Here is a 24,919-nt window from a genome sequence, read left to right as displayed (position 1 = left end):
GTGAAATTGATTGTCAGTCAGTGTTGCTTCCTAAGTGGACAGTTTGATTTCACAGAAGTGTGATTGACTTGGAGTTACATTGTGTTGTTTAAGTGTTCCCTTTATTTTTTGAGCAGTGTATATAGATATATATGCTACCCTAAGTATTTCTTCAGTATCGGGGGCAACTCTCTTTATTTACATTTACATTTACCATGTACTTGTATTAAATTGTCTTCTACTCTAATTCATTATTTGTATTTTTGCTCATTTATGAAGGGTTAGACACCGCGGAACCCTTGTGGCACCATATACTGGTAAATGAACAATAATAATATTATTAATAATAATAATAATAATAATAATAATAATATAGTGAATTTGGTTTCCTATAAGCATAAGAGAAAAATTGACAAACAGTACAGAAAAATAGGTACACTTATTGTTTAGTGCTATTGATAAGCATAGTTGGCAAGTAGAAACCAACGTGTATAAGAATGTAGTCCATGAAGTTGCTAGCAACTAGTGACATCATATGTTACTTGTATAGTTTCACAGCGCCACTGCCCCCGGATCACATCGATTTGCATACGATTTGCATGTGATGCAATTTAGCACATCCCTACTATGCACGTCAGCCTGAAGTGTGGGAGTGCACGCAGTATGCGTCCTCTCGACATGTTCATAAACTACAGTACATACTCAAATGAGTGTTACAAGATGCATCTTAATATTGCATTATACAGTGAAATACTTAGTTGTCCTCTAAGTCGAGAGGTGTAAGCAGGAGCAAGGCCCAAGCAGCATATCTACATTACGGTCCTATCACAGTGTGATTCCCCACTGGCTAATGGCAAAGGAAATTATAGCATGAGATTCAATCGCGGAGACTGGCAATTAAAATGCTAAGCGCTCTGTATCGTTTCTTTTTATATTTGACTGTTTAACTGAAGATATGAACTTATCTTTCAAAAGTTCAATAATTGCTGTCAAATTTCCCTTTGCGAATCAGATATGATCTGAGCTGAATCGGGAATTGTAATGGCGGGAGCTTTATTCACACTGGTAGGGTGACATTTTCCATCACATCGTTGCTTAATGAACGGCGCTGTCCAACAGACACTGCATGTTTTGCTGGCATTTTGCAGGGTATTAATATAAAATGCAGCTTAATAATGGCAGTACAAATGTTCCCATCAACATATTATAAAAAAAATGTATGTCAGCTGCACAGGAAGGTGGCGGTATGCTGTTTCCATGGTGCTGTACTTGGCGTAGGTTTAATAGAAATCTGACAATTATTAGATGGATTTCACAAGATGACTGATGTGCAGAATTTGGGCTTTCCATATAATGCGCACAAAACACAGACTGTGTAATATACTGTACTTTTTCGCTTAATATAACCCAGGGAAAATTTAGAATAGCAAAGTAGTAACTGAGTGCATGAATGTAATGTCAAAATAATTTGTATTTTTAAAGGACATTAGTCCTGTGATATACAGCTTACAGTATGTTCTAATAATTGTCATACTGTACATTGCCAGTGCTATAATATAATAACTTACTTTTTTTTTTTTATATTGATTTCTGTGATAGATTTTTAACTTGCAAATTGTTTCTCTTACAAGTTGTAACATGACTTGAACCCGTGTCCATACCTCCCAACTTCTAGGAAACATGATGAGGGACCCTTGCACACCAAAAAGGGTGCGTGACCTATGTAAATATGGGGCGTGGTCTATGCAAATGATGCCTGTCGCTGGGCCACGCCCCCTTTTAATCCTCTGCAATGCTTAGTAAATGCTGTGAGCATGCGTCTATTCCTTCTGGCTGTGGGGACTCCCAACTGCCCCCCCCCCCCACTGCAGGACACTGCTGGCCCCGCCCCAAAAAACCTGGACGGTCCCGTGAAAAACCAGGTTTTGTCCCAGATCGGAGGTGAGATTAGGGTTTTTATCTGGTTTACTCCTTCTGGCAAAATCCTTCTTAGATGGACAAAACCATGTGCACTGCAAGGGGGCAGATGTAACGTGCAGAGAGAATTAGATTTGGGTGAGTTATTTTGTTTCTGTGCAGGGAAAATACTGACTGCTTTATTTTTACACTGCAATATAGATCTCACTTTGAAGTAAAACCCCACCCAAATCTAATTCTCTCTGCACAAGTAACATCTGCCCAACCTGCAGTGCACATGGTTTTGTCCATCTAAGAAGGAATTTGCCAGAAGGAGTAAACCAGAATAACCCCCTAGGTGTGAAGCAGGTAATAGGTTTACTCTGACTATGGGGTAGTTCAATTTGATGATGATGATGCTCACAAACTGTACTATGCAGAGAATGCCAGTAAAGGTACCATGGAGCTATAACTGTTAGCTACAAATGAGCATCTGTGTTGTATGTGGCTGTGGTTTGCCATTGAAACCATCTTCCTTCAAGTTAGAGCCATCACTTTCCACTGAATTGCCCTTATATCTCAAAATAAAGTCATTGACTCATTGTATGCATGCCATATACTGTATTCCACATGTTTTATATTAGCTGGGCTGCGACCAGGAATTTTGGGGCCCGGGACTGATTTCCACTCCCCCCCACCATACCTCCCAACATGATCCCCTCCGGGAGGGACACATTGCTCTGTTTCTGGACTTCCCTCTTAATTAATGATTGCAAGCTCCTGTTTTAAACAGGTTAATTGAAAAGAAAGGTATTTCAACACAGGTGATTGCAATCATAAATTAAGAGGGAAGTCAAGAAACAGAGCAGTGTGTCCCTCCTGGAGAGGGTCATGTTGGGAGGCATGCCCCACCCCCACCTCTCATCTCCCCCCACCCTCCCTTCACTGACCACCCGACTCAGCAGGTCCCGAAGCACAGCCTGGCTTCTTCAATGCAGGACGCTGACGGCCAATTAAAATGCAGCAAATCAGAGCTCGTGTACCGGCAGCCTCTCTGATTGGCTAACGATACACAAGCTCTGATTGGCTCAAAAGCCAGTGCAGCATTTTAATTGGCCACCAGCTTCCTGTATTGAAGAAGCCAGGCTGTGCTTCGGGACCTGCTGAGGATCGAGCGCAGCACAGTCAGCACACAGCGGAGGGTTGCTGTGGCAAAGTTAGCTGCCCGGGCCCTTCCAGAGGCCGGGGCCAGGGACAGCTGTACCCACAGCACCCTCCTCTCGGCGGCCATGGCTATTAGGGTATGCTAAAACTATGGCACGGCATGCTGGGATGTGTAGTTTCACACCAGCTGGAGGCCCATAGTTTGGACATGCCTGCCCTAGTCACACAGAAGATGAAAGCTGAATACAATCGGATGTAAAAAATAATAAAAATAATAAAAAAAAATGTGTGCTTTAGCTGCCATAAATTTTTTACAGAATAAATATAAAGAGATATGTATTTGTATTTGTTTCTACAAATGTATTTAGAAATGATTACTACATAACTGCTTATATTAACCGCATGACTTCTACCCAAATAAAGCGATACATCTACCACTTCATTATGCACACACCCCAGTCATACCATCCATTATAATGTAAATGTGTGAGTTGCTGGCCCTTTCTGTTGTGTTTGCATGTTTTCTCCTAGCAAGAGCAAAGAAATAGGCTCTAGGCGGCTATAAAAGAGAAGCTTCCTGTTGAGAAAAATTATTTCTATAAAGCCAATAAGAAAAATATGGTTTATGTATAGCTTTGGAAACTAAGTTGTTTATTATTTAACAACACTTGAAAAGATTGTATACATTTTTATGATTGATCTAATTTAAAGATGAACTCATGGAAAGATCTGAATGCTGTTGGCAGAGGATGGGAACACTGTACCCTCCATTCCAGTTTTTGTGACCCAGCCTAATTTATGCAAGAGACATCTTGCAGGGGATTTATCAAAGCTTTTCTCCTGTTCTGCAAAATTAATCTAGTTCTGCACTGACATTTTTAAGATGAAAATATTTTCGCAGATAAATCCCTTGGACGCACTGCTGTAGTTTTTCGTCTGTCAGCGTTCAGGTGAGCTCCAGGAATGGCATATGAGGCAGGCGATTAAAGTCATAATCACTTTTCTTACGTTCCAAAGAAATTAATTCAAAATCACTTTGCAGTATTATATGCTGCATGGTATACATGCAGACATATGGTAGCGTCAGATGTGTATAATTAACACGTTAGCAACTTTAATATCTTTTCATTTGTTTACAAGAGTAATATGCAAATATTGAATACACATTGGGCATATTTATATATACTGTACCTCCCAACTTTGCTTATCGTGAAATCGGAAACGGTCACCCCAGAGGCATGCCCTTGTCTGGAAAAGGGGTGGGGCCTTGGTCAGTGTGACCTAGCGCAACAACCCCCATTTTTGTCATTTTGGGGGCACGTCCCCCGCCCGCACTGTTAGATACCATCCCCCCATTGTTAGATACGGGCTGTTTTGCAGAGCAGAGCTCTGGTTTTGGTGGCGTTCGGCCAAATCCACTCTATTGTTCTTTGAAATCCAGCCTTCATCAGTTTTGACAATCACATTTTTAATAAATACACCCATGGCTCTTGTCAGAATCTGGTCTTCACACATCTCACAATTCCTTTGCATCATCTCTGCTACAAGAATTGAAATAAGAATGGCTCCTAATTTTCTTATAGCTTCTGATTGTATGGGATTTATGCTGGTGCTGTATTGATGATGATGCTGATGATGATTTGCAGTGAAACTGGGTCTCCGGTCATAATCCCAGTGCTGCGGCATCTGTTACTACACTATGGAGGTTATTCTGATCGGAGCGGCCAAACGTGCGTACGTTCACTATTAACGTACGCTAGCCGTACGCGGCCGTTAGGGTTAAGTCCACCCACAAATCAGCCGCTTACGTACGGGCAGAAATAACGTAGAAGGGGAGTGGCGTACAAATGAGCGTACGGCAACGTACGCGGACGGGCCAGCCCTTGCACTCCGACAACAGGCGTACAACTGAGCGTACGGCGCCGTTTACGGACGTCTTTCGTCCGTCTTCCCACCGACTTCTTGCGGAGATCTGAGCGTACGCCAGCTTGCACGGACGGGTCCCTATTGTTTTCAATGGAAAACACAGCTTATGTCACCGCTCGTGAGAGTGAGCGTACGTCCGTGTACGCTGCCATACACTTCACATATATGGACCTGCACATCTTGCCTTTCAACTACAATTCTGACAATTGATTAATTAATCTATTTGTTAATCTATTATTGTTTTCTATTAACTCAATTGTCTACCTTAATAAAGACCTAATAAAACAACATTTGAACCCTCATTACATGTATATTTGTTATGTTCTAATGTGGCATTTTAATCACTATCTATGTGTCCCCATATTGCTGTTACTTTTAAATCGAGTTATGTTGGTGTTTCTGTATATGTACTAAATTATGTCCATAATTACTTTGTCCACAATGTGTAACATGTATACCTACCCTGATGTTATGTGTGATGTTTTAATCTAACAACATTAAACATTCATGCATTTTCACTATGTGTTATTTTACTCAAAAACACACACATTCACACATCAATCATTACCCCTCACCTCAAATTACAAGTATAACTTACAGTACACATCTGTATGTACCTACCCTTACAAGCCCTCTAACATATTTCTGATTAAAAACACAGGCAATTTCGAACTGTACATAAACTTTTATTTAGAACAAAAATAATAAGGGGGGGGGGGGGGATAAAAAAAAATTAAATGCGGGCCTCCAGAAGGCCAAACAGGATCTGGAGGTACAGGAGGGTGAGGACGATCTCCCGCATTAGGGCTGCCACCTCCTCCTGCTGCTGTTCAGTGTCTGTAATGAAGGGATAAAACAAAAAATTAATATATAACATACACAAATGTTTGTTGTATTTGTACATAATAAAAAGTTCAGAGTTATATGTGAAGGCCACATACATTTTGAAACTACATTGAAGATGGGTCTGCTGTAAACACAGTACTAAAAAATAATATGTTAACACACACATACTGTACATAGTAAATAACATTAATTAAATTACTCCTTCTTGAATGTATGTATGCTGAGACCCAATTGGTAGTTTGGTTTTGGGGGACTGTCCTCTAACCTCACAATTAGGCTGTGCTATTTAAGGGTTATGACATTGTTGTGGGTTAAGCACTCATTACTATTTTAAATTTAGGACATTGCTGTACAAATTATAGGCCTACAGCTATGTTTGTAAAGCATGCATCCGCATGGCCTCACACACTATTAACAAAACAATCTCTACATTTATGTTGCACATCATGCTGGGAACTGGAGTTACCCAACACCTGGAGCCACATTACTACCACACCACTAATGTCGGATATCTCATTGGATGTACTGTTATGTCAATTATTCAAGGGGTGAGGCATGGCCACACTCAAAAAAACCACCAAGGGGACCCTTGTTCCTGGAGAAGGACAGGACACACCTCATGGTCGCCCTGCAGTGATATGTTGCAACTAATGTTGATGTTGGATACACATATGTGGTTGTTGTGATTGTTTATGTGTAGAAATGTGTAGGTAAACATTAGACACATTATTTACTTATGGCTACTTGAGCCATCCTGGTCGCCGCTGGTTGGCTGTGCGGTGGTTGGGGGGGTCAGGAGCAAGGGGGATGGGATGGGAATTTGGATAGAGGTAGTGGGTGTGAGTGGGGATTGGAGAGGTTTGGGGGTGGGTGGTGGAGAGGTGTAGGGGGGTTGGAAATGGGGAGGGGGTGGGGGTAGGGGTGTGGGTGGGGGTAGGGGTGTGGGTGGGGGTTGGGGAGGGGGTGGGGGAAGGGGATGGGGAAATTGTGTGGGCCCCAGCTTGAGCCATTGTCTCGGCCTCCTCTTCCTCCTCCTCCTCTTCCTCCTCCTCCTCTTCCTCCTCCTCTTCTTCCTCCTCCTCTTCCTCCTTCTCCTCTTCCTCCTCCTCTTCTTCCTCCTCCTCTTCTTCCTCCTCCTCCTCTTCCGCCTCCTCTTCCTCCTCCTCGTCTGGCTGCTCCAGGGCTGCCTGCTCCTGGGCTGCCTGGTCCCGGGCTGCCTGCTCCCGGGCTTCCATGCGTGCCCTTGCCCGTGCTGAAATGTTCATGTTGATGACATAGAAATCGAAGATTGGGTTGCATAAAAAAGGGGGAAAGAAAAATTCACATTAGTCATGCTCATAACCTTCCAAATTATCATTGCTGTTATATTTCAGACATTTATCATGAAAACTAATTGATATGCTACACCCAAAAACTGAGCAACTACTTAAACCCCCCCCTATACACCCCCTATACACCCCATATACACCCCCTATACACCCATATACACCCCCTATACACCCCATATACACCCCCTATACACCCCCTATACACCCATATACACCCCCTATACACCCATATACACCCCCTATACACCCCATATACACCCCATATACACCCCATATACACCCCCTATACACCCATATACACCCCCTATACACCCTCTATACACCCATATACACCCCCATACTCAGGAACATATTTATAAAAAGTACAGAAAACATTTGCAAAAAAACGCAGACATACTAGTAATAAAAACTTACATCGGGCAATATGGCGGCGAAGTGTGCAGAGCAAAACTGGCTGCCGCCGGCGCAGGTCTGACCAGCGCCGCTCCACTTGCCCCAGGCTTCTGTGGACGCCGGTCGTGGAGTAGATTAGGCGGCGGGCAGCAGTATACGCCCGCCGCTTGTCCATATTACTCACATATGGGCCCCTGGGCCCCAGGTGACGGTCCATGACCTCAGCCAAGGCCAACAACTCCTGGGTCGAAAACGGCCTAGCCCTGGTTGAAGTCATAGTGCCAATGGCGCAGTTAATAATTGCAGGTACATATATCACTTTTGGTGCTTGCTGATTGGTCTAAAAAATTGTTTGTTTGGTATTAACTTTATTAATCCTTCTTACATTAACAAACTGGATGCGAGTAGAAACTTTCGCGGACCGTTCCGATATACACAGACCAAAACCAACAGCAAGCATTCAATGTATAGAGAGGAACTGTATATACAGTGTGCGAAAAATAATACACGCAACCGTCTACCTTATAAATACGCTGCTTAAAGGGGGCACAATACACCGATTACCATGGAGAGCCGTACTGTATATACAGTGTGCGGAAAATAATACACGCAACCGTCTACCTTATAAATACGCTGCTTAAAGGGGGCACAATACACCGATTACCATGGAGAGCCGTACTGTATATACAGTGTGCGGAAAATAATACACGCAACCGTCTACCTTATAAATACGCTGCTTAAAGGGGGCACAATACACCGATTACCATGGAGAGCCGTACTGTATATACAGTGTGCGGAAAATAATACACGCAACCGTCTACCTTATAAATACGCTGCTTAAAGGGGCACAATGCAACATGTTGGTGTATGACAATTTCATACTCATTACATATGTAAGGAAAGCATTATAACGTGATGTTTTGAAATGTGACTCACAAAGCATACACGAACTCCAACAGATACCAGCTGACAACACTCATCATTGGAATGACAGGTGCACACATTTCACGCTGCAGAACACAATGCTCCACAACCTGTGTATGTGCATATACAGGTGATTGATCAGGTGCGTGGAGACCTGCGTAATTTAAGCGGCAATTATCGGCGGGAAATATCGGCGTAAATGAGCAAGTACATTGCGGGGAAAAATATACGCCCCCTTGTTCATGGCGGGAGATTAACATATAAATATTCAGTCAGATGCAGGCCACAATTGCTGCAAACATGTCTAGTTCAGACGATTCCGCAGCTGAGGACGCTCTCCAGAGAGCCAGAGCAGAATCCTTGCTGGAAAGGTTGAGGCAGAGGGAGCAGGAGAGGACAAGGAGGACCCAAGACCAAGCGGGCCCCTCAGTAACAGGCCCTGTTCAACCTCCACCAGCTCCACAAGGGCCAAGCAACCAGCCAGAACAAGAGGTTGCATCTCTCCAAACAGGTGTGACCCAGCAGGTGCATGGTGAGAGAACTGGGGCCACCAGAAAACAGGCTGCAACATCGAGGGTGAGGACTGAGCAGGATGCCACCACCAGAAAGAGAAACCCTGCATTTGTAGAGGCAGAATTAAGAATCTTAGTGCCCAGGGCACGCGAATGGATAGAATTGGCAACCAGGAAGCCGGGTGCCAGTGCAAGGAGAAAGCTTTGGGACAAGATCACAGAGGAAGTGAACCAGGTGTCACCAGTGGTCAGAGATTGGCTAGCGGTGAAGAAAAGGTTAGTGTGTTTGTCAGGGCTATTTTTCAGCAGGCTCCAGCAGGAACTGAGGCCCTTATTCTAGTTCACTCAGACAAAATATTTCTTAGATGGACAAAACCATGTGCACTGCAGGTGAGGCAGGTGTTACTTGTGCAGAGATAATCAGATTTGGGTGGGGTTTTACACCTGCCTCACCTGCAGTGCACATGGTTTTTACCATCTAAGAAATATGTGGTCAGAAAGAGTGACCTAGAATAAGGGCCTCAGTTGCTGCTGGAGCCTGCTGAAAAATAGCCCTGGTGTTTGTCCCCCTGATAATGTCATATGTGTGTACATATGTTACATGTATGTTTTGAGAATAATAGAAAGGTGTGTTTGTAGATAGTGCTACACTTCAATGTCACATGTGAACACAACCATGTCTAATAACCCACATTGATATATGAAACATGCACCATTGGTGTGATGTGAGGTTATGGGCACAGTTCTGCTCATGTGAAGTATGTGATGGGACAACAGAAAGTGTGTTTTTGAAAGAGTTGTTGTAACATGTTCCATATGATGCAACTGAAACAAGAATGAGCAAACTGTGCACATGTAGCTGGTGAGAAACTACACATCCCAGTATGCCATCCCATAGTTAAATTACTCCATAATAACCACATTGTCAAGCTATGGTGGAATGTGTAGTTTCACAACAGGTGGAGGTGCATAATTTGGCCATGGATGATGTCATTTCTGCATAGTGATGTATGTATGTGCATTTAGTGGCCTAATGAATGTGATGAGACACTGAAATGCCTCCTAATGGAGACATGAATGTGTGTGTGGGACACATATGGCTAAAAAACATAAGATCACCCACACTAGGAAATGTCACGTAGCTAGGGGTACCACCTAGTCCCTTTAATTCCGGACACATATTAATTACACAGGTTCTGTGGCTGGCTGACTTCAAGACTCCACTTCACCTAATTTTAAACTGCCACAGAACCTGTGTAAGTAACATGTGTCCGGAATTAAAGGGACTAGGTGGTAACCCTACACGTAGCACAGTGGTGCACATATCTCATGGTGATATTTGTATTTTTAAACTTGTAGGTGGACTGACTTCAAAACGGCAATGAAGAGGAAGATGACTGACCGGTACAACCACAGCATGTCCACCGGGAGAGGTCCTATGCCCGATCATTTGGAGTATACCCCCTGGAGCAGGACGCCTTGGACGTGATTGATGTGGGCGAGGTCAGGGGGATCTCCAATATGGACAGTGAGCTCCCGGCGGAGGTCTTTGATGCTGCTTTTGATGGTAAGTCACAGTAATGCATTGTATTTTGAAAGAGATTTTTTAGTGCGTATGTGATGGTGACATTTTTTTCAATTATTATCCTAGCAGAAGCAGAAACCCAGGATGTACCGGCAGCATCTTCCTCTGCAGAGCCACAGGTGGAGCGAGTGGTCCAGCCTCCACCAAGAAGACACCCCCAGCCCCAGCCACAGGAGACATGGGATGAGAGCATGATGGTGATGCTGGAGAGGATCGAGCAGCAAGGGGTGGATGCTGCGATCCGTCAACAGCAGGTGGCGGAATTTCTGGCGGAGTGGAAGGCCACAAACAGGCTGCAGTGTGAGGCCTTGAACCGCATTAATGACACTCTGGCGGCTGGCATGCTAAGCATTGGCCAACACCTCAGCCGCCAGAATGAACTTCTTGCGGAGCAGCTGACCACCGCCAGGTCCCTAAGGGACAATCCCCCATCTGCTGGCCCACCCCAAGCTGCTCCCCAACCTTCCACCTCTGCTGACCCTCCTGTGGCCACTAGGGGAAGACGCCGCAAGCCAGCTGACCCAAAGGCCCCTGTCCCCAAGGCCCCATCTAAAAGGGGGGAAAAAGGGCCCAAATAATGAGACCTGGTTCACTTCCTCTGTGGTTGGACCCCAAATGTTTAAATTGCACTGGACATCCACTTCCTGAGTTGGCCATCTATCCATTTGCGTGCCATGGGCATTAAAGTTCTTATTTTGACCTCTACAAATGCAGGATAAATTTTTGGTGGTGTGTATCTTGCTTAGTATTCACCCTGGTTGTTGCAGTATGTATTCTGGTGTCCCCATTTCTTTCACCATTGCATTTGCAGGGTAACACATGTTTGGAGATATGCAACCTCTTGTTCTGGCTGTTTTTTTATTTTTGTGTCTATTTGATTTGTTTATTTGATTTCTGACATTAAAGTGTTCACACTTTAAGCTGTGATGCTGAACAGCAAATAAATTTCTTTTACCAATTAAATCCAAATTGTTGTATGTGTAATTTCTTGTGTGAAACAAATACTAGATTTATGTGTACTTACTGACCAGGGTATTTTTGAACATTTGTTGAAGTGTGGTCGAAGTTTCCCATGTGTAACCCTCTCCATGGCCATTCCCATGTTCCTATCCAACTTTTCCCTGCTAATTAGTTTGTGTCAGCACATGTGCAGAGCAACTTAATAGGTGAGAAAGCAGTTTGTGTGCAGGTGAGGTAGCTCCTACAGTAGTAGGTAAAAGCAGGTCCAGAACAATGCTTTCCTCATGGAGTGGGTGAGGCAGACAAACAATGGTCAAAAGGTACATTTGTGTAGGAATGCATATGTGTCCTCCCTAAAAAAAGATGTGTGAATGGGCCAAACATGATAAAATTGCTTGTGAACAAACATGTATAAGTTTTTACATATATATGATTTGACAGTATCATAAGCAGATGTAGGAATCCTTTGTTAGAGAGATGTGAGTGCAATAATGTTATTGGTGGCATCTTACATCCAGAGTGTAGTCAAATCCAATTCATAGCAGATGAGATAGTGTTACAGGTCTGTATTTTGGGTACTATACAAAGATTGTGTGCAAAATAGTGGTCATGGGCTTAAAACATTGCTGAAACATCCTTTGTAGGTGTTAGATGTGGTTTATGTTATTGTATCCTAAATACAAAACCTATGTTTGTATAAGAGTGAACACGTTGACACATGTCGACTTGTGTAGCTTGAGTGTGCTACTGTGTAAAGTCTATGAAAGCACGTAGTGAATGTGTCTAACTGTTTAGCAAATAGCTACCTTAGCATATATAAGCAGGTCTTCAAAAGATTCTTACCTTAAATTAAACAAACCTTTAAATGTCGAGAAGTATAGAAAGATAAGCTTCCAATGTGTTTGAGTGCTGTGTGTGGCTTGCAGGTAGTGAAATCATGGTTTGGACTTAATAGACTGCAGCATTGCTTATTACATTCAGGTGTATGTGTTTGAGTAGGAATCAGCGTTAATTAGCAAACTCAGGCGCACGCTGGCATGCGGTATCTGTAGGGGTGGTTTGAGCTGGCGGTTGGCGGCCGCCTGTTTTGTGTCCGAAATGAACGGTGCCTTAGTCGATCGTGCGGTAGTAGCACCGCTCATTTTTGGTGCACACCCCCGTGTACGCCCATATTTACGCCCATTTTCCCTCATTATTTCGGCCGCTCCCCTCTTCACGCCCCTATGCCGCCCCCAATACCGTACACTCGCGTACAGGTTTTTTCGCACGTAGAGACCCGTCCGTAAGCGTTGGTGAGTGGTCGCGCCTGCGCATTGGCGAATGTACGCATGCGCAGATCATAAAAAATCCCGGGACGTACGCGTACGGCCCGGCCGCTCCAACCAGAATAAGGCCCTATGTGATTGTTCTCTCTTCGTGTTTTACTAGTGTCAGAGAAGTAAGTGTGAGAGCTACAGTATTTTGGAACATATTGAAGATGGAGACTGATGCCAGTTTTTGAAGAACCTGACAGGTCAAGATAAGGCCTGAAGAATATATCTAGTTCCGTAGTATATCGTACAACCTGCACTATAACATCAGATGTTACTGACAATAATGTAAATCATGCCGGGTAGAGGGGGTTTTACACAAATCCCTGATCTGGAAAGTCTTAACACACACAATATTTAGACGATATTTTTCTGCTGATCCAAGTACTGAAGATGTTGCTATCCTATTTTATTTTTATGATGCCACAAAGTTTCTGTAGCACCGTACAGGGTATAAATATATACACAATAAAAGTAAAATGTTACAGATCAGTAAATGCAAAATGACACACTGTTGGACCAAACAGGGTAATACAACCAGGAAACTAGGTAGGGCGTTGTCTATTGAACTAAGTTTGGGGGAACACTGTTTCTAGACTGGCAACTGGAGGTGAGTTTTTAGAAGGTGAAGTCTGCTCAGCTCTCAATGGGCCAGATTCGCTAAGCTTCAAAAGTGATAAAATGGAGAGTGATAAACAGCCAGTTAATCACCTCCTGTCTGACATTTTTCAAACACAGTCTGTGCCATGTCAGGTGGGAGCTGATTGGCTGGCTGTTTATCACTCTCCATTTTATCACTTTTGAAGCTTAGAGAATCTGGCCCAATGAATGAATACCTATCAAAGGACAAGCATTTATAAACTCAGAGGGACAAGGTGATACTGTACGTGCATTGGGAGAAACATTAGTGAATGGGAGGAGCAAGAGGCAGGTGGTCCCTCTTCTGAGAGATTGATAGTTCCAACAGCAAAATAATAATGATCTGATTACAACTTTAATGGGGTGCAAAACAGAATTTAAAGGGACCAATTCAGAGTTGCAGGCACCACCTGCATTGTATACAGAGCTAAATGTAGATACTCACCAGTAGAGTATACCAAGTTGTACACATGTGTGAAACCACACCATTGTTATCTGTATCTGTAACAAGCATTTGCACCAGCACACTCACAGAGTGAGCAGCTTGAAACACGATTTTAACACACACAGGGCCAGATTCTCTAAGCTTCAAATGTGATAAAATGGAGAGTGATAAACAGCCAGCCAATCAGCTCCTGTCTGACATTTTTCAAACACAGTTTGTGACATGGCAGGTAGGAGCTGATTGGCTGGCTGTTTATCACTCTCCATTTTATAACCTTTGGAGCTCAGAGAATCTGGCCCACACCCCTCAATTCGATCTAAATTTGCTTAGTGCACCTTTACTAAACTTAGACATGCGAACACTCTGTTTCCACCCAGTTACACCCATTCAACCACAAGTAGAGATGCAACTAAGATGGATAATTGCACATAGATTTATACACTCAGAGCATGTAAAAGCCCAAGATCCCTCCACAAAACAGAGTTACTGTATGTGCAACTCTGTAGTAGCTAAACACTTGATTTGTGGCATAAAGGAGTGTGAGGTGGGACCACTGCTAAGATGTATGTCAGTAGTATATTTATAATGGGCGCAGTGTGTGCAGTTTGCCCCCACCCCCCGAACTCAGGAGGGTCGCACACACTGCATCCATTTTTTGCATAGTCAATTATTATTTTTGCAATGACAGCAGCAGCGAAGCGCAAATCACTGGGAAAATGGTCGCCACACCATTATCCTGGCCATATGTGTATCAAAGTATAAACCCTCTAGTGCTCAGACTCTACAGTACTGCACTGCTGCTGGCAGAGAGGAGGGGGCCTAGATGAAGAAAGCTGCCCATGGGCCTTTAAAACGCCCCTGATGTATGTCTAATGTAGGGTACACACCAGAACGATTTGGCCTCAATTCACCAAATTTCGATACAATCGCGACCGTATGTAAATAGGGCATGTTTTGGGTAATTTCTGATCTGATTCCAATTCGATGCGTGTCAACGCTAGTTGTTTGGTCGTTTTTCAGATCCTACCTGCAGCAGGTAGGATTTGAAAATGACCCCTTCAACTGGGTACGGATCGGGATCGGATCATATGCAGATCGTAAGCAAATCATGTGCTTCAACAGATCGTGAGGCGATCGTACAATTGTCTTACGATCTGCTCACGATCTGCATCGTTCTGGTGTGTAGCAGGCATTAGTATTGCTACTATGTGCTTGGTTATTAATTATTTATTCTAAACTTGATTTAAGTTTTTATAGTTTACTGAGAATCTTTCTTTACACATTATTTTACTAAATGCTTTTCTCCACAATTCCGTAATACCAGTAGAGTTTAGTAAATGCAATGCCAGGAATAACTAGGAGGTGACACTGTAAATAATGTCCTTGGAGAGATGGCAATTCCTAAGTACGGTTATGCAGATGACTGGAATGAAGTGTTTATGCAGATTTCAATCTCATCTCTGGAGTTTGCTAATTATAAGCAAAGCACAGTCAGTGACACATTATTAAGCTTGTTATGAAAGCAGCTTTCTTTATTAACAGCCATGTTAGTGGAGAAATTAAGTAACACCGCTCTCCATTATCAAATCAAATAACCTAGACAAGGCCACGGATGATAACGAAGGGTCCTCAAATGAATGTGATATTTATCTATTTCAGTACCCACAGGCAGAGATTTTCATCCTTGTTTTGGACATAATAAAACAGAGAGCGGCATTGTAGCCCACACCACGTCCGTGTGGATTATATATGCTGCATGGCAGGGGAATCAGAGTTAGTATGTCAGTATCCACTCTCTTTAGCATAGTATATTCCTGTAAACCATGACCTCTAAGCTTATAGCTGCCATACTCTCAGTTGCTCCATAATTCTCTTTCCACCATGACCAGAACTGGCTTTAGAAATAAAGGTCTATTAATCAAGCAAAGGTAGCTGAAACACTGGTAAAAAAAAACCTCTGGTAACGCTACAGAATACAGGGGCAGATGTATTAAACCTGGTAAAGTGATAAAGCGGTGACAAAGTGGAAAAGTGATAATGCATCAGCAAATGACAAGCGAATCTTTTCACCACTTGACTGCCAAACTTAACACCAACATAGAGCAGCATTATGATTCACTTACTACTGGCAGCAGCTTAACAGGAATTATAATTCCAGTCATACAGCATCTCTCTGGGGTATCTGTTGGAAGAGGAACACCAAACGCTGCCTCCTTTTGTTACATTCCGGGAACTGCCTTTACCTTTGTCCCGGTTCTGCACTACTGCGCATATGTATTATCTTCACGCATCTTTTGTCCTCCATGCCCCTGAGTGTCTGTGGTATATACCAGAAGTGCTACATCTCCAATGTGTCAACACTGATAAATGTTAAAGGGAATTTCTGGCACAAATATCAGTGTGTGTTTCCTGTTTCGAGGGGTGTGATCATGCCCGCTCATCTCTTGACACTACCTGCTGCCAGTGGCCATCAGCCCCAATGGCAGCACCACCCTTTGCATCATGAGTGCCTGCTTCGCCTCTGCACAATAATTGGTAATTTTTATAAGGAGGGGAGCTAGCCACACCTCCCTGCATTGGACACCCCCCAATACATTTTTCGGTTCACATGTAGAGTTAGTGATGGCGGATGGCAACTAAATCTGAAAGCTGGTTTTGGTTATGTTCCTTTCTATTTTCAGAATACTATGGTCCTGATGGTTGCTTTTTTTAGCAAATGGACAAAACCATTTTGCACTGCAGGTGGGGCAGATGTAACGTGCAGAGAGAGTTAGATTTAGGGGAGTTAATTTTTTTCTGTGCAGGGTAAATACTGGCTGCATTATTCTTACACTGCAATTTAAATTTCAGTTTGAACACACCTCACCCAAATCTAACTCTCTCTGCACATGTTACATCTGCCCCACCTGCAGTGCAGCATGGTTTTATCCATTTGCTAAAAAATAACCCTGCAATAACGTCTGAATCAGGCCCTATTTCAACTGTCTGTAATGAATATACCAACCAATGAAGTGATACTTATTTTCCATCGTAACATCCCTTTTTAATCCTAAAGATATGATTACCATAATAGATGATAAAGTCTGCTCTAGTGAATCAGATTTCATTTCTTCATCCCAAAAACATTAGGCTGCTTCAAGCATTTTTTTGTTTTGCTTTTGTAGGCTATGAACCGATAATCTGCAGTAAATGACCCAGAAAAAAAAAAACTAAGCGCAACACAGAAAGCAAAGCAGTTATGTCTGCAGTTGGAACCCTCTGCTGGGATTGTGATGAGCAGGATGCTTGCTGGACTAAGCGTTACACTGTGACAGCCCCCACAATTGCTGTTCCTCCTCCAGATACAGGGAGAATTCATAGCCACGGGACACAGATTAAATACAGATGCAGAGAAATCAATCAGGAATAGGGAAAGTAAATGTGAACTGAATTAACAGACACTTTGCACGCACACTAGATAAACAGAATAAAACAGATTAGGCAACATCTTCTCCCTGTAGACCCTGTCACGGCGAATTCTCGCTGAATAAAATGATGAAAATTCCCCACAGATATGAAATCTCACTCGTGGACAAAAATACAAAAGAAAGGAAAGTAGAAAATTTGTACAATTTATTTCCATGTAATACATTTCTCAATGCAATAGGATGGAGTATATGTATCAACTAAAGTCTACCTGGAAAGTAATGACTCAATATAGTATGAATAACTCAATATAGTGTGAAGATGTGGGCGTAATCAAAGGTGACTATGTGCCCGGTAATTACTGTGCTCACATCAATTACTGAAAATTGCTTAAGATTTAAAATAGAAGAATCTTGGCAGCATGTCCGGCAATGATTTATAAATGTCTGTAGACTCTGCTGCCGGCTTATGAAGGTTCAAACTGGCCATGTAAATGACTAAGGGATAAATCATTAATTCCCATGCCTCAATGGGTCCCATTAGCCCCCTATGACACTGTAATACATGCTGTACATGATTTTATTTTGCTATCATGTCTAAAAATAAGCCCCTAGACATATCTAAAAGCTATAATATTGTGTACAGTATATAGTACTAAGGTGGATAAAGTAAAAATGTGGATAATGTTGACAATTTAATGTTGACACCACAATGTCGACAGTTATGACAGAATATTGGCATTAGGTTAGGCAGTGGGCAGGATGGATACGGTTCGGTGCAAGAGAATAAGAGAGGTTCGGGTTTAGGCTCTTCAGGGAGGGTTAGGTTTTAGGGGCAGGAATTAGGGTTAGGGAGAGAATATTTACTACGATGCTAGAGTATCAGAGGTCAGAAGAAATCACTACAGACACCTAAAAATTAAACAAGCACATTGGTGTGACTGCAAAGTGGCTAGACTGGCAAATGTCCAGGGGCCCACAAGTCACAATATGAAGGGAGCCCACTCAGAAATCAGTCATTAATTACTGTAGATGAAATATCTCCTTCCTATTTAAGCCCACCCTAGGAGCTTGTGCAATTAGCCAATAGGAGTCTGGGGGTGGGCTTATACAGAAATGAGAGCTGAAGCTGAGTGCAGCTGTCACGGCTGTGATCAGTGGAGACTCTTACCCTTGCGGAGGAGGGGGACTGCCATGATGCCCCCCCCCCCCCCCCCCCCCCCCCCCCCGCGGCAGGGGATGCTTAGAGCATCCCAAAATGCGGTAAGAACCTCGATAACAGGTTTTTTACCGCATTTTTAGTTTCGAGAATCTCCCCCCTAGAAAGGACGTATAGAGATAGAGAAGAACAGGGCCAAGAATAAAATGTTGGGGGACACCTACTATAAATGGAAGAGCAGGTGAGGTGAAGTCATTAGAGTTACAGCTGTGTCACATGTGATACCTCGGCAACTGCACGCCAGACCGTATGTGGTGCTTTAGCAAACTATGTGTCGTATTCAACCCCAGCAAGTGCTGCCAGATCCAATAAACCTTGTGTAGCACTTGAGATCCTCAGATTTATTCTGATGCTGACCCTCCAGCTGTTGTGAAATTACAAGTCCCATCATGCCCATTTTTGGTATTATGGAATGCTAAAACTATGGCAAGGCATGCTGGGATGTGTATTTTCACAACAGCTGGAGGGCCACAGTTTGGTCATGCCTAGTATACAGTAGGAGCAAGTTTCATCTTTGCTCCTTTGGCCATGGCTAGCCATGGCTAGCCATGGCTATTCTATTGTTCTCAGCTGCAATACGTATTGTATTGCAGTTGAGAACAATAGATTAGCCATGGCTAGCCATGGCTAGCCCCGCCCAAAGGAGCAAAGATGAAACTTGCTCCTACTGTAAGTGCATGGCCACATTTACAAAGCTTATATACTATCTTGCTACACTGCCTTGTGTATTTCTAATAGTGGGGTAAATGTATGCATTTCTGCACTAAACGCTAGATACCTAACATGCGCTAGGGACAGCCTGCTGAGTAATGCTCAGCAGGCTGTCCCCTGCAATCCCCCCAGTAATTATCGGCTAGGGTGCTGTATTAACAGCCTTCAAGGCATTAAATCGCCCAGGCTGCTTCGCTCAGGGCTAGCATTGTCCTATCCCCAGGGTCGGCACCACCACTAGGCAGCTTTAGGCATTTGCCTAGGGTGCCGGCCACTTGAGGGCGGTAGTGAGCAGCAGCAGCAGAGCTTCCGCCAGCACCGGAGAGAGCAGGAAGAAAGCGTCTGGGACTGTAGCAGGTGAGTGAGCCATACCCCTGCCCCTATATAGCGCCCGCACACCACTGACCACCCTGCCCGCCCGTAGCTGCGGCTGTCGCCGCACCTCTATTCCCCCCCCCCCTGTGGAGCGATATGCTGCTCCCTCACTCTCCCCCCCCCCCCCCCCAGGAAATGATGTGCTGTGGCACCTCAACCCCAGAGGGTTGAAGCGCAGAGCTGCCTGGGGCACCAATAAGGAGAGCCGTTAACACTGGGCATAATGGCTCTCCTTATCGGCATGGGGGGGGGTTAATACATTCGGTCATAATCTGTACCTCTTTATGCAGGAGAAGCGGGACCCATCATTTGACATACGTTAAGAGAAGGTAATAAATCTGCCACACTGTTTGCATAACACAGAAATAGTTTATGATATGATAAATCATGTACAGTAGGGCATATAGAGATCAAATAGGGGGATGACCTTGAGAGTTTGTCAGGGGCCCTCAAGCCTCTAGTTACTCCACTGAATGAGCCCACTCCTGCCTCAAACTCTGATGCAAGGGAGTGGCCACATGTTTTATTTGCCAATAACGGTTGAAAGTAAACACAAAGGAAATGGCAAAATACACAAAAGCGGTAAAATAACGCCATGCTCTATGTTTTCTGGATGTGTGCATGAAAATGTTTTTGGTGGGTCTCTGCGTCAGTAATGTTTAGTAGTTTAATGAAAGCCGTAGACTTACTCAGATGGAAAAAAACTCTTTGATGTTTCAGTTTTTGCGAATGGATCTGCAACAATTTTGCAAGGGGCGGTTATTCTTACTGTCTGGGTGGCAACTTTTTAACACCGCCCTGACGATTGCACGCCCCCCGTGCCCCTGTGCAGGCCTACTTCTGAAGAAAAATCATTTCATAGTTATTTATCATTGAATGATCTTTCCTCCTCTCTCTGGCACTCGCAGCTGCCACATAACCCAGGAGTCACTGGGCGGCTGCAAGGATTTCAGCAATTTCCGGGTGGGTGCTCACATCATATACCCACCCCTAGCAGGTAAAGGAATGTGTATTGTGTCAGGCACTCCCATCATTTCCATAGGCGAGCCCACCAATGGCGTAACAACAGCTCCGCAGACCCCGCGGTGGCAGGGAGGCGCTGAGTAAGTGTGGGTGCCGGGGGTCTGCGGGGCTATTGCTGCAATGCGCTGACCTCTGCTTGCTGCTGCTGGGTCTGTGGCCGGGACCCGCAGATCTACTTGTCTGTGGTCCCAGTGCTCCTCCTGGCTCCTGCTGCTATTGAAAAATGGCCATCACAAAATGTCCACCCCCTTACAGCAGACCATTTTTAAGGATGCTAGAGGAGGTGGCAGCATCCTCCTCTAGCATCCTTAAAAATTTTCTTCTGTTAGGGGAAGCCATTTTGTGAGGGTCATTTTCATTAGGATCAGGAGCCAGGAGGAGTGCCGGGACCGCAGACGTGGCGGCAGCAAGCGGAAGGGTAAGGCAAGGTTTTGGGGGTTTAATATTACTGAGGGAAGGGGGGGGGGGCGCTGCTGATGTAAATTTTGTGGGCACGTCCATGAAACGCCAGTGGTTCACTCTGGCAGGCCAACAGCCTGTCAATCAGGCTGCGAGCGCCATGCAAACACAAGAAAATGCACATGCTCAGTGGGCACACCGTCGGACAGGGGCTGAATTCAGACCTGTACTAGTAGGTCTGAATCGATCCATAATATGGATGTTAAATGTATTAATGCAAAATAAAGTTACACATTGTATCTGTGCACAAAATACAGCAAAATATATTAAATACTTACATTTATTTTATCTGAATGCGTTTTAGCAATTTATCTGTAATGATCTGGATGTGACTATACTCAGTTCACATTAGTTGGGGGAAGCTCCAGGGGATTAATTGGTTTAAACAGAGTAAGGATGCAGCAATTATGGCCATAATGGCTTTAGAAGGATGGCTATAAATACATATAATTTCACATGGAAAGAATACTTTTAACTATAACTACTGGGGTGTGTCTTGTTCAGTGATTACAGCTACAATACATGTACAGAGCAATGTATAAATTGTTCAACAGTTGGTCATTTTTCAGTGTATAAATATCACAAAGCAATATTTGCTACACACAGCACAAATAATGATTTTTTTTAATCAGCAAATCTAAAAGGCAACAAAATAACACATTTACTTAATGAACACATGCATTTTTTATGATTACATTTTTTTCTTTTTGAACAGTAACAAAAGTTTTACAGGTTAATCACCTGAAAATGCTTCAAATGATGGCAAAATGATGACCGTGAATCATCATATATAATTAATGATGATTCACCTGATTGGAAAATATGATAATAGATTATGTCAATAGCTGTAATAATGTGCAGACCTTTCACCATACAAGTCCAGTGTCATTATTACTGGAGAAGGGGCTGGCTGTATTCAGAAGGTTTCAAACACGAGGAAAATGTAAATTGTTACTTTTTGGGAAGAAAATCATACACATCACCACACAACACCAATTTCCTGAGTTTCACTGTGAGGAGCAATGGCAGCTAAAAGATTGATTGGTTGGTAATTTATCTCTCTCTCCCCACTTTATTTAGATTTGATACATCTCCCCCTTAGTCACAAGAGACGCAATGCTGATAAAATCTCATAATGATCCTGAGGTAATCGATTTTTCCCATAGTGTTTACCAATAGAAACCAATTTCAGTGTGTATTAATATCCCAGCATACAAAGCTCAAGAGCAATTATCACGCATAAGGACAATTATTTCTCAAAGACTAAATACATTTCATTTGATAAACCTAATTGAATCAGCCTTTGCCAATTCCAAGTGTCAGGGACAAATAAACAGATACAGACAGCAAGCAGAAAAATCATTGTACATTGTGCTATATTCTAAATTTAGTAAACATTAGTCTGATATGATCAGATCTGCCTATTCTCAGAAGGTATAGTTGTTCGTTATAATAAGCTTTGGCATGCTAGACATACTAATTATGTGTATTAATTGAAAATGCATGCTTGGAATTAAGTACATCTATTAAATCCAGAGGACAGTGACTTACAGGACATTCCAGCACAGACATTAGGAAGGTTTGCTATAAATAATACATTGTAGGGTGGCTTGTTGCCACATTACACAAGTACCACACTCCACAACACCTGACGTGAATGTGATCATTTGCCTGTGAGATAGGTATTCACTTACCACTGAGCAGAGGGTGATTATGCCGATACGGGGTTGGCAAATGACCAATATCTTCTATTCTGTGGCTCATTACCCTGGAAAGGTGGCCTGTGTGGTGCAGGCTGCCAACAATAATACTGTGTACATAGATAGGTTCGATGAAGTGACTGAGTAGAGCACCCTGTAACCCGAGGATATTCCATCTGGGAAGAAGAAATAATAGGCACTGGTTAGGAGAATGCAGAATCAGGTGATTATCGTGCTTTAAGGGATTTATATATACAGTATATATATATATATATATATATATATATATATATATATATATATATATATATAGCTTTTTGTAGAACTACACAACATTTTCATTTAAGTATGTATTTAATAGCATTGTTGGTTCATTTAAGTATGTATTTAATAGCATATGCCCAGGGGTGCCGAGAGAGGGGGGGAGCAGGTACAATTTACCCGGGCCCAGGCCTGTCAGGGGGGCCCTGGTCTGGACACACAGGTTTTTTTATTATTTGGTGGCAAGTACCCCCAACATGACCCATTCCATTAGGTACAAAATGCTCTGTTCCTGGACTTCCCTGCCAGTGGTAGTTACAGAGGTTGGACTCCAGCACAGTCCAAAATTCAAAGAGGGGTGTCACATCAACTGCCAGTGTGTCCAGGACAGTGATGCTTGGGGTGGCAGTATATGTGACCCCCCCTTTTGAATATTGGACTGTGCTGCAGGCTCACATCTGTAATTGCCACTGGTAAGGAAGTCCAGGAACAGAGCATTTTGTACCTAATGAAATGGGCCATGTTGGAGGGTATGTGTAAATCCTTTGCAAAGAGCATGTAACCCCTGGCAGAGCATGTTAACCCCTGGCAGAGCATGTAAATCAGGGCAGACAGGTTAATCCCTGGCACAGAATGTTAACCCCTGGTAGAGCATGTTAACTCCTGGCATGTGGTATAATATGTAATGGGTGTGTGACATGTGTAATAGACATTACAGTGTAAATTTTTGCACGTGTATCCACCTTGGAAGCAGTGGTGTAACACCGGGTCCGCAGAGTGTGCGGGGATTTTCGTCCATGGGGGCCCCAGGAAGTTGTTGTACCGGGGCCCAGGATTTCTCTTGGCGGCCCTGCATATGCCACAATTACTGTACTGTGGAGAGCTGTATATTTTTGTTTTCTTTTATGTGGCAAATGTATTAATACATTTCCATTGCGTACTCTTAGCGCTTTAGAAGATCAACATCTGCTGAAAGCAGCACCCAAGTCATAGATTTCTAATGGGAATAGCCAAGACGGTTCTTGAAAATCTAGACAAATAATACAAGGCATTTGCACACACACACACACACACACACACACACACACACACACACAATTAAACATATCAATATATTATCAATGGTTTCAATAAAAAATATAAAAAAGAGAGTTTAATGATATTAAAGTCCTATAATATATGATGTGGTGTTCTGAAGAGCAGATACCTGTACTCTTAATACAGTGATGCATGAGAGTGATTGATAAATTTATAAATAAATAGAGTGCTGTCTAAACTAGAAATTAATGAAGGTGCAGCCATAGGCGTGCGCAGCCCGTTTTAGTAGGGGGTGCACCATTGGAGGGGGCGTGTCCATCACTATCTACTGGGCGTGTTCATCATCTCATCACTAGACATAATGTCACGCACAATAATGCCCATCACACATGCCACACACCGTAATGCCCATTACACATTATGTTAGGGCTTAAAAAAATATTATTAAAACAGGGACAATAGGGACTGTGCACGTCGAAGGCGCGCGCCAAAAATGAACACATACTTACATGCATATTACACATCACACAGCCATTACATACTATACCACTTTCCATAATGCCCATTACACGTTGTACGTGTAATTCCCATTACACGTTACGCCTCACACCATGATGCCCATTACACGTTACGCCTCAGACTGATGGCCATTACAGATTATGCCATGGGGGGGGGGATGTGAAATGTTCTTTGCCAGGAGTCACATGCTCCCTGGGAAGGGGGTGGTCAAATGCTCGTTGACAAGGGGAGTTTCATGCTCATTGCTGGGGGTGCGCATTGCACACCAGTGCTCCCGTGAATCCGCACTTCCGGGTAGCGCTG

At 43.3% G+C, this 24,919-nt stretch overlaps 1 protein-coding gene across 1 annotated transcript in view; it reads right to left on the bottom strand.

Moving 5' to 3' along the window:
• ADARB2 (adenosine deaminase RNA specific B2 (inactive)) overlaps nucleotides 1–24,919 on the bottom strand; it is a 489,925-nt gene that overhangs the window by 10,371 nt on the left and 454,635 nt on the right. The window contains exon 9 of the mRNA XM_083188799.1: nucleotides 22,793–22,974. Within this exon, the coding sequence (XP_083044925.1) occupies nucleotides 22,793–22,974 (182 nt within the window). The remainder of the gene's footprint in view (nucleotides 1–22,792; nucleotides 22,975–24,919) is intronic.

The sequence above is a fragment of the Crinia signifera genome, chromosome 5 (assembly GCF_055691185.1).
Source record: "Crinia signifera chromosome 5, ASM5569118v1, whole genome shotgun sequence".
NCBI classification, from domain to species: Eukaryota; Metazoa; Chordata; class Amphibia; order Anura; family Myobatrachidae; genus Crinia; species Crinia signifera.
The sequence above is the reverse complement of the archived record's forward strand: the minus strand, read 5'-3'. Positions and strand labels throughout refer to the sequence as shown.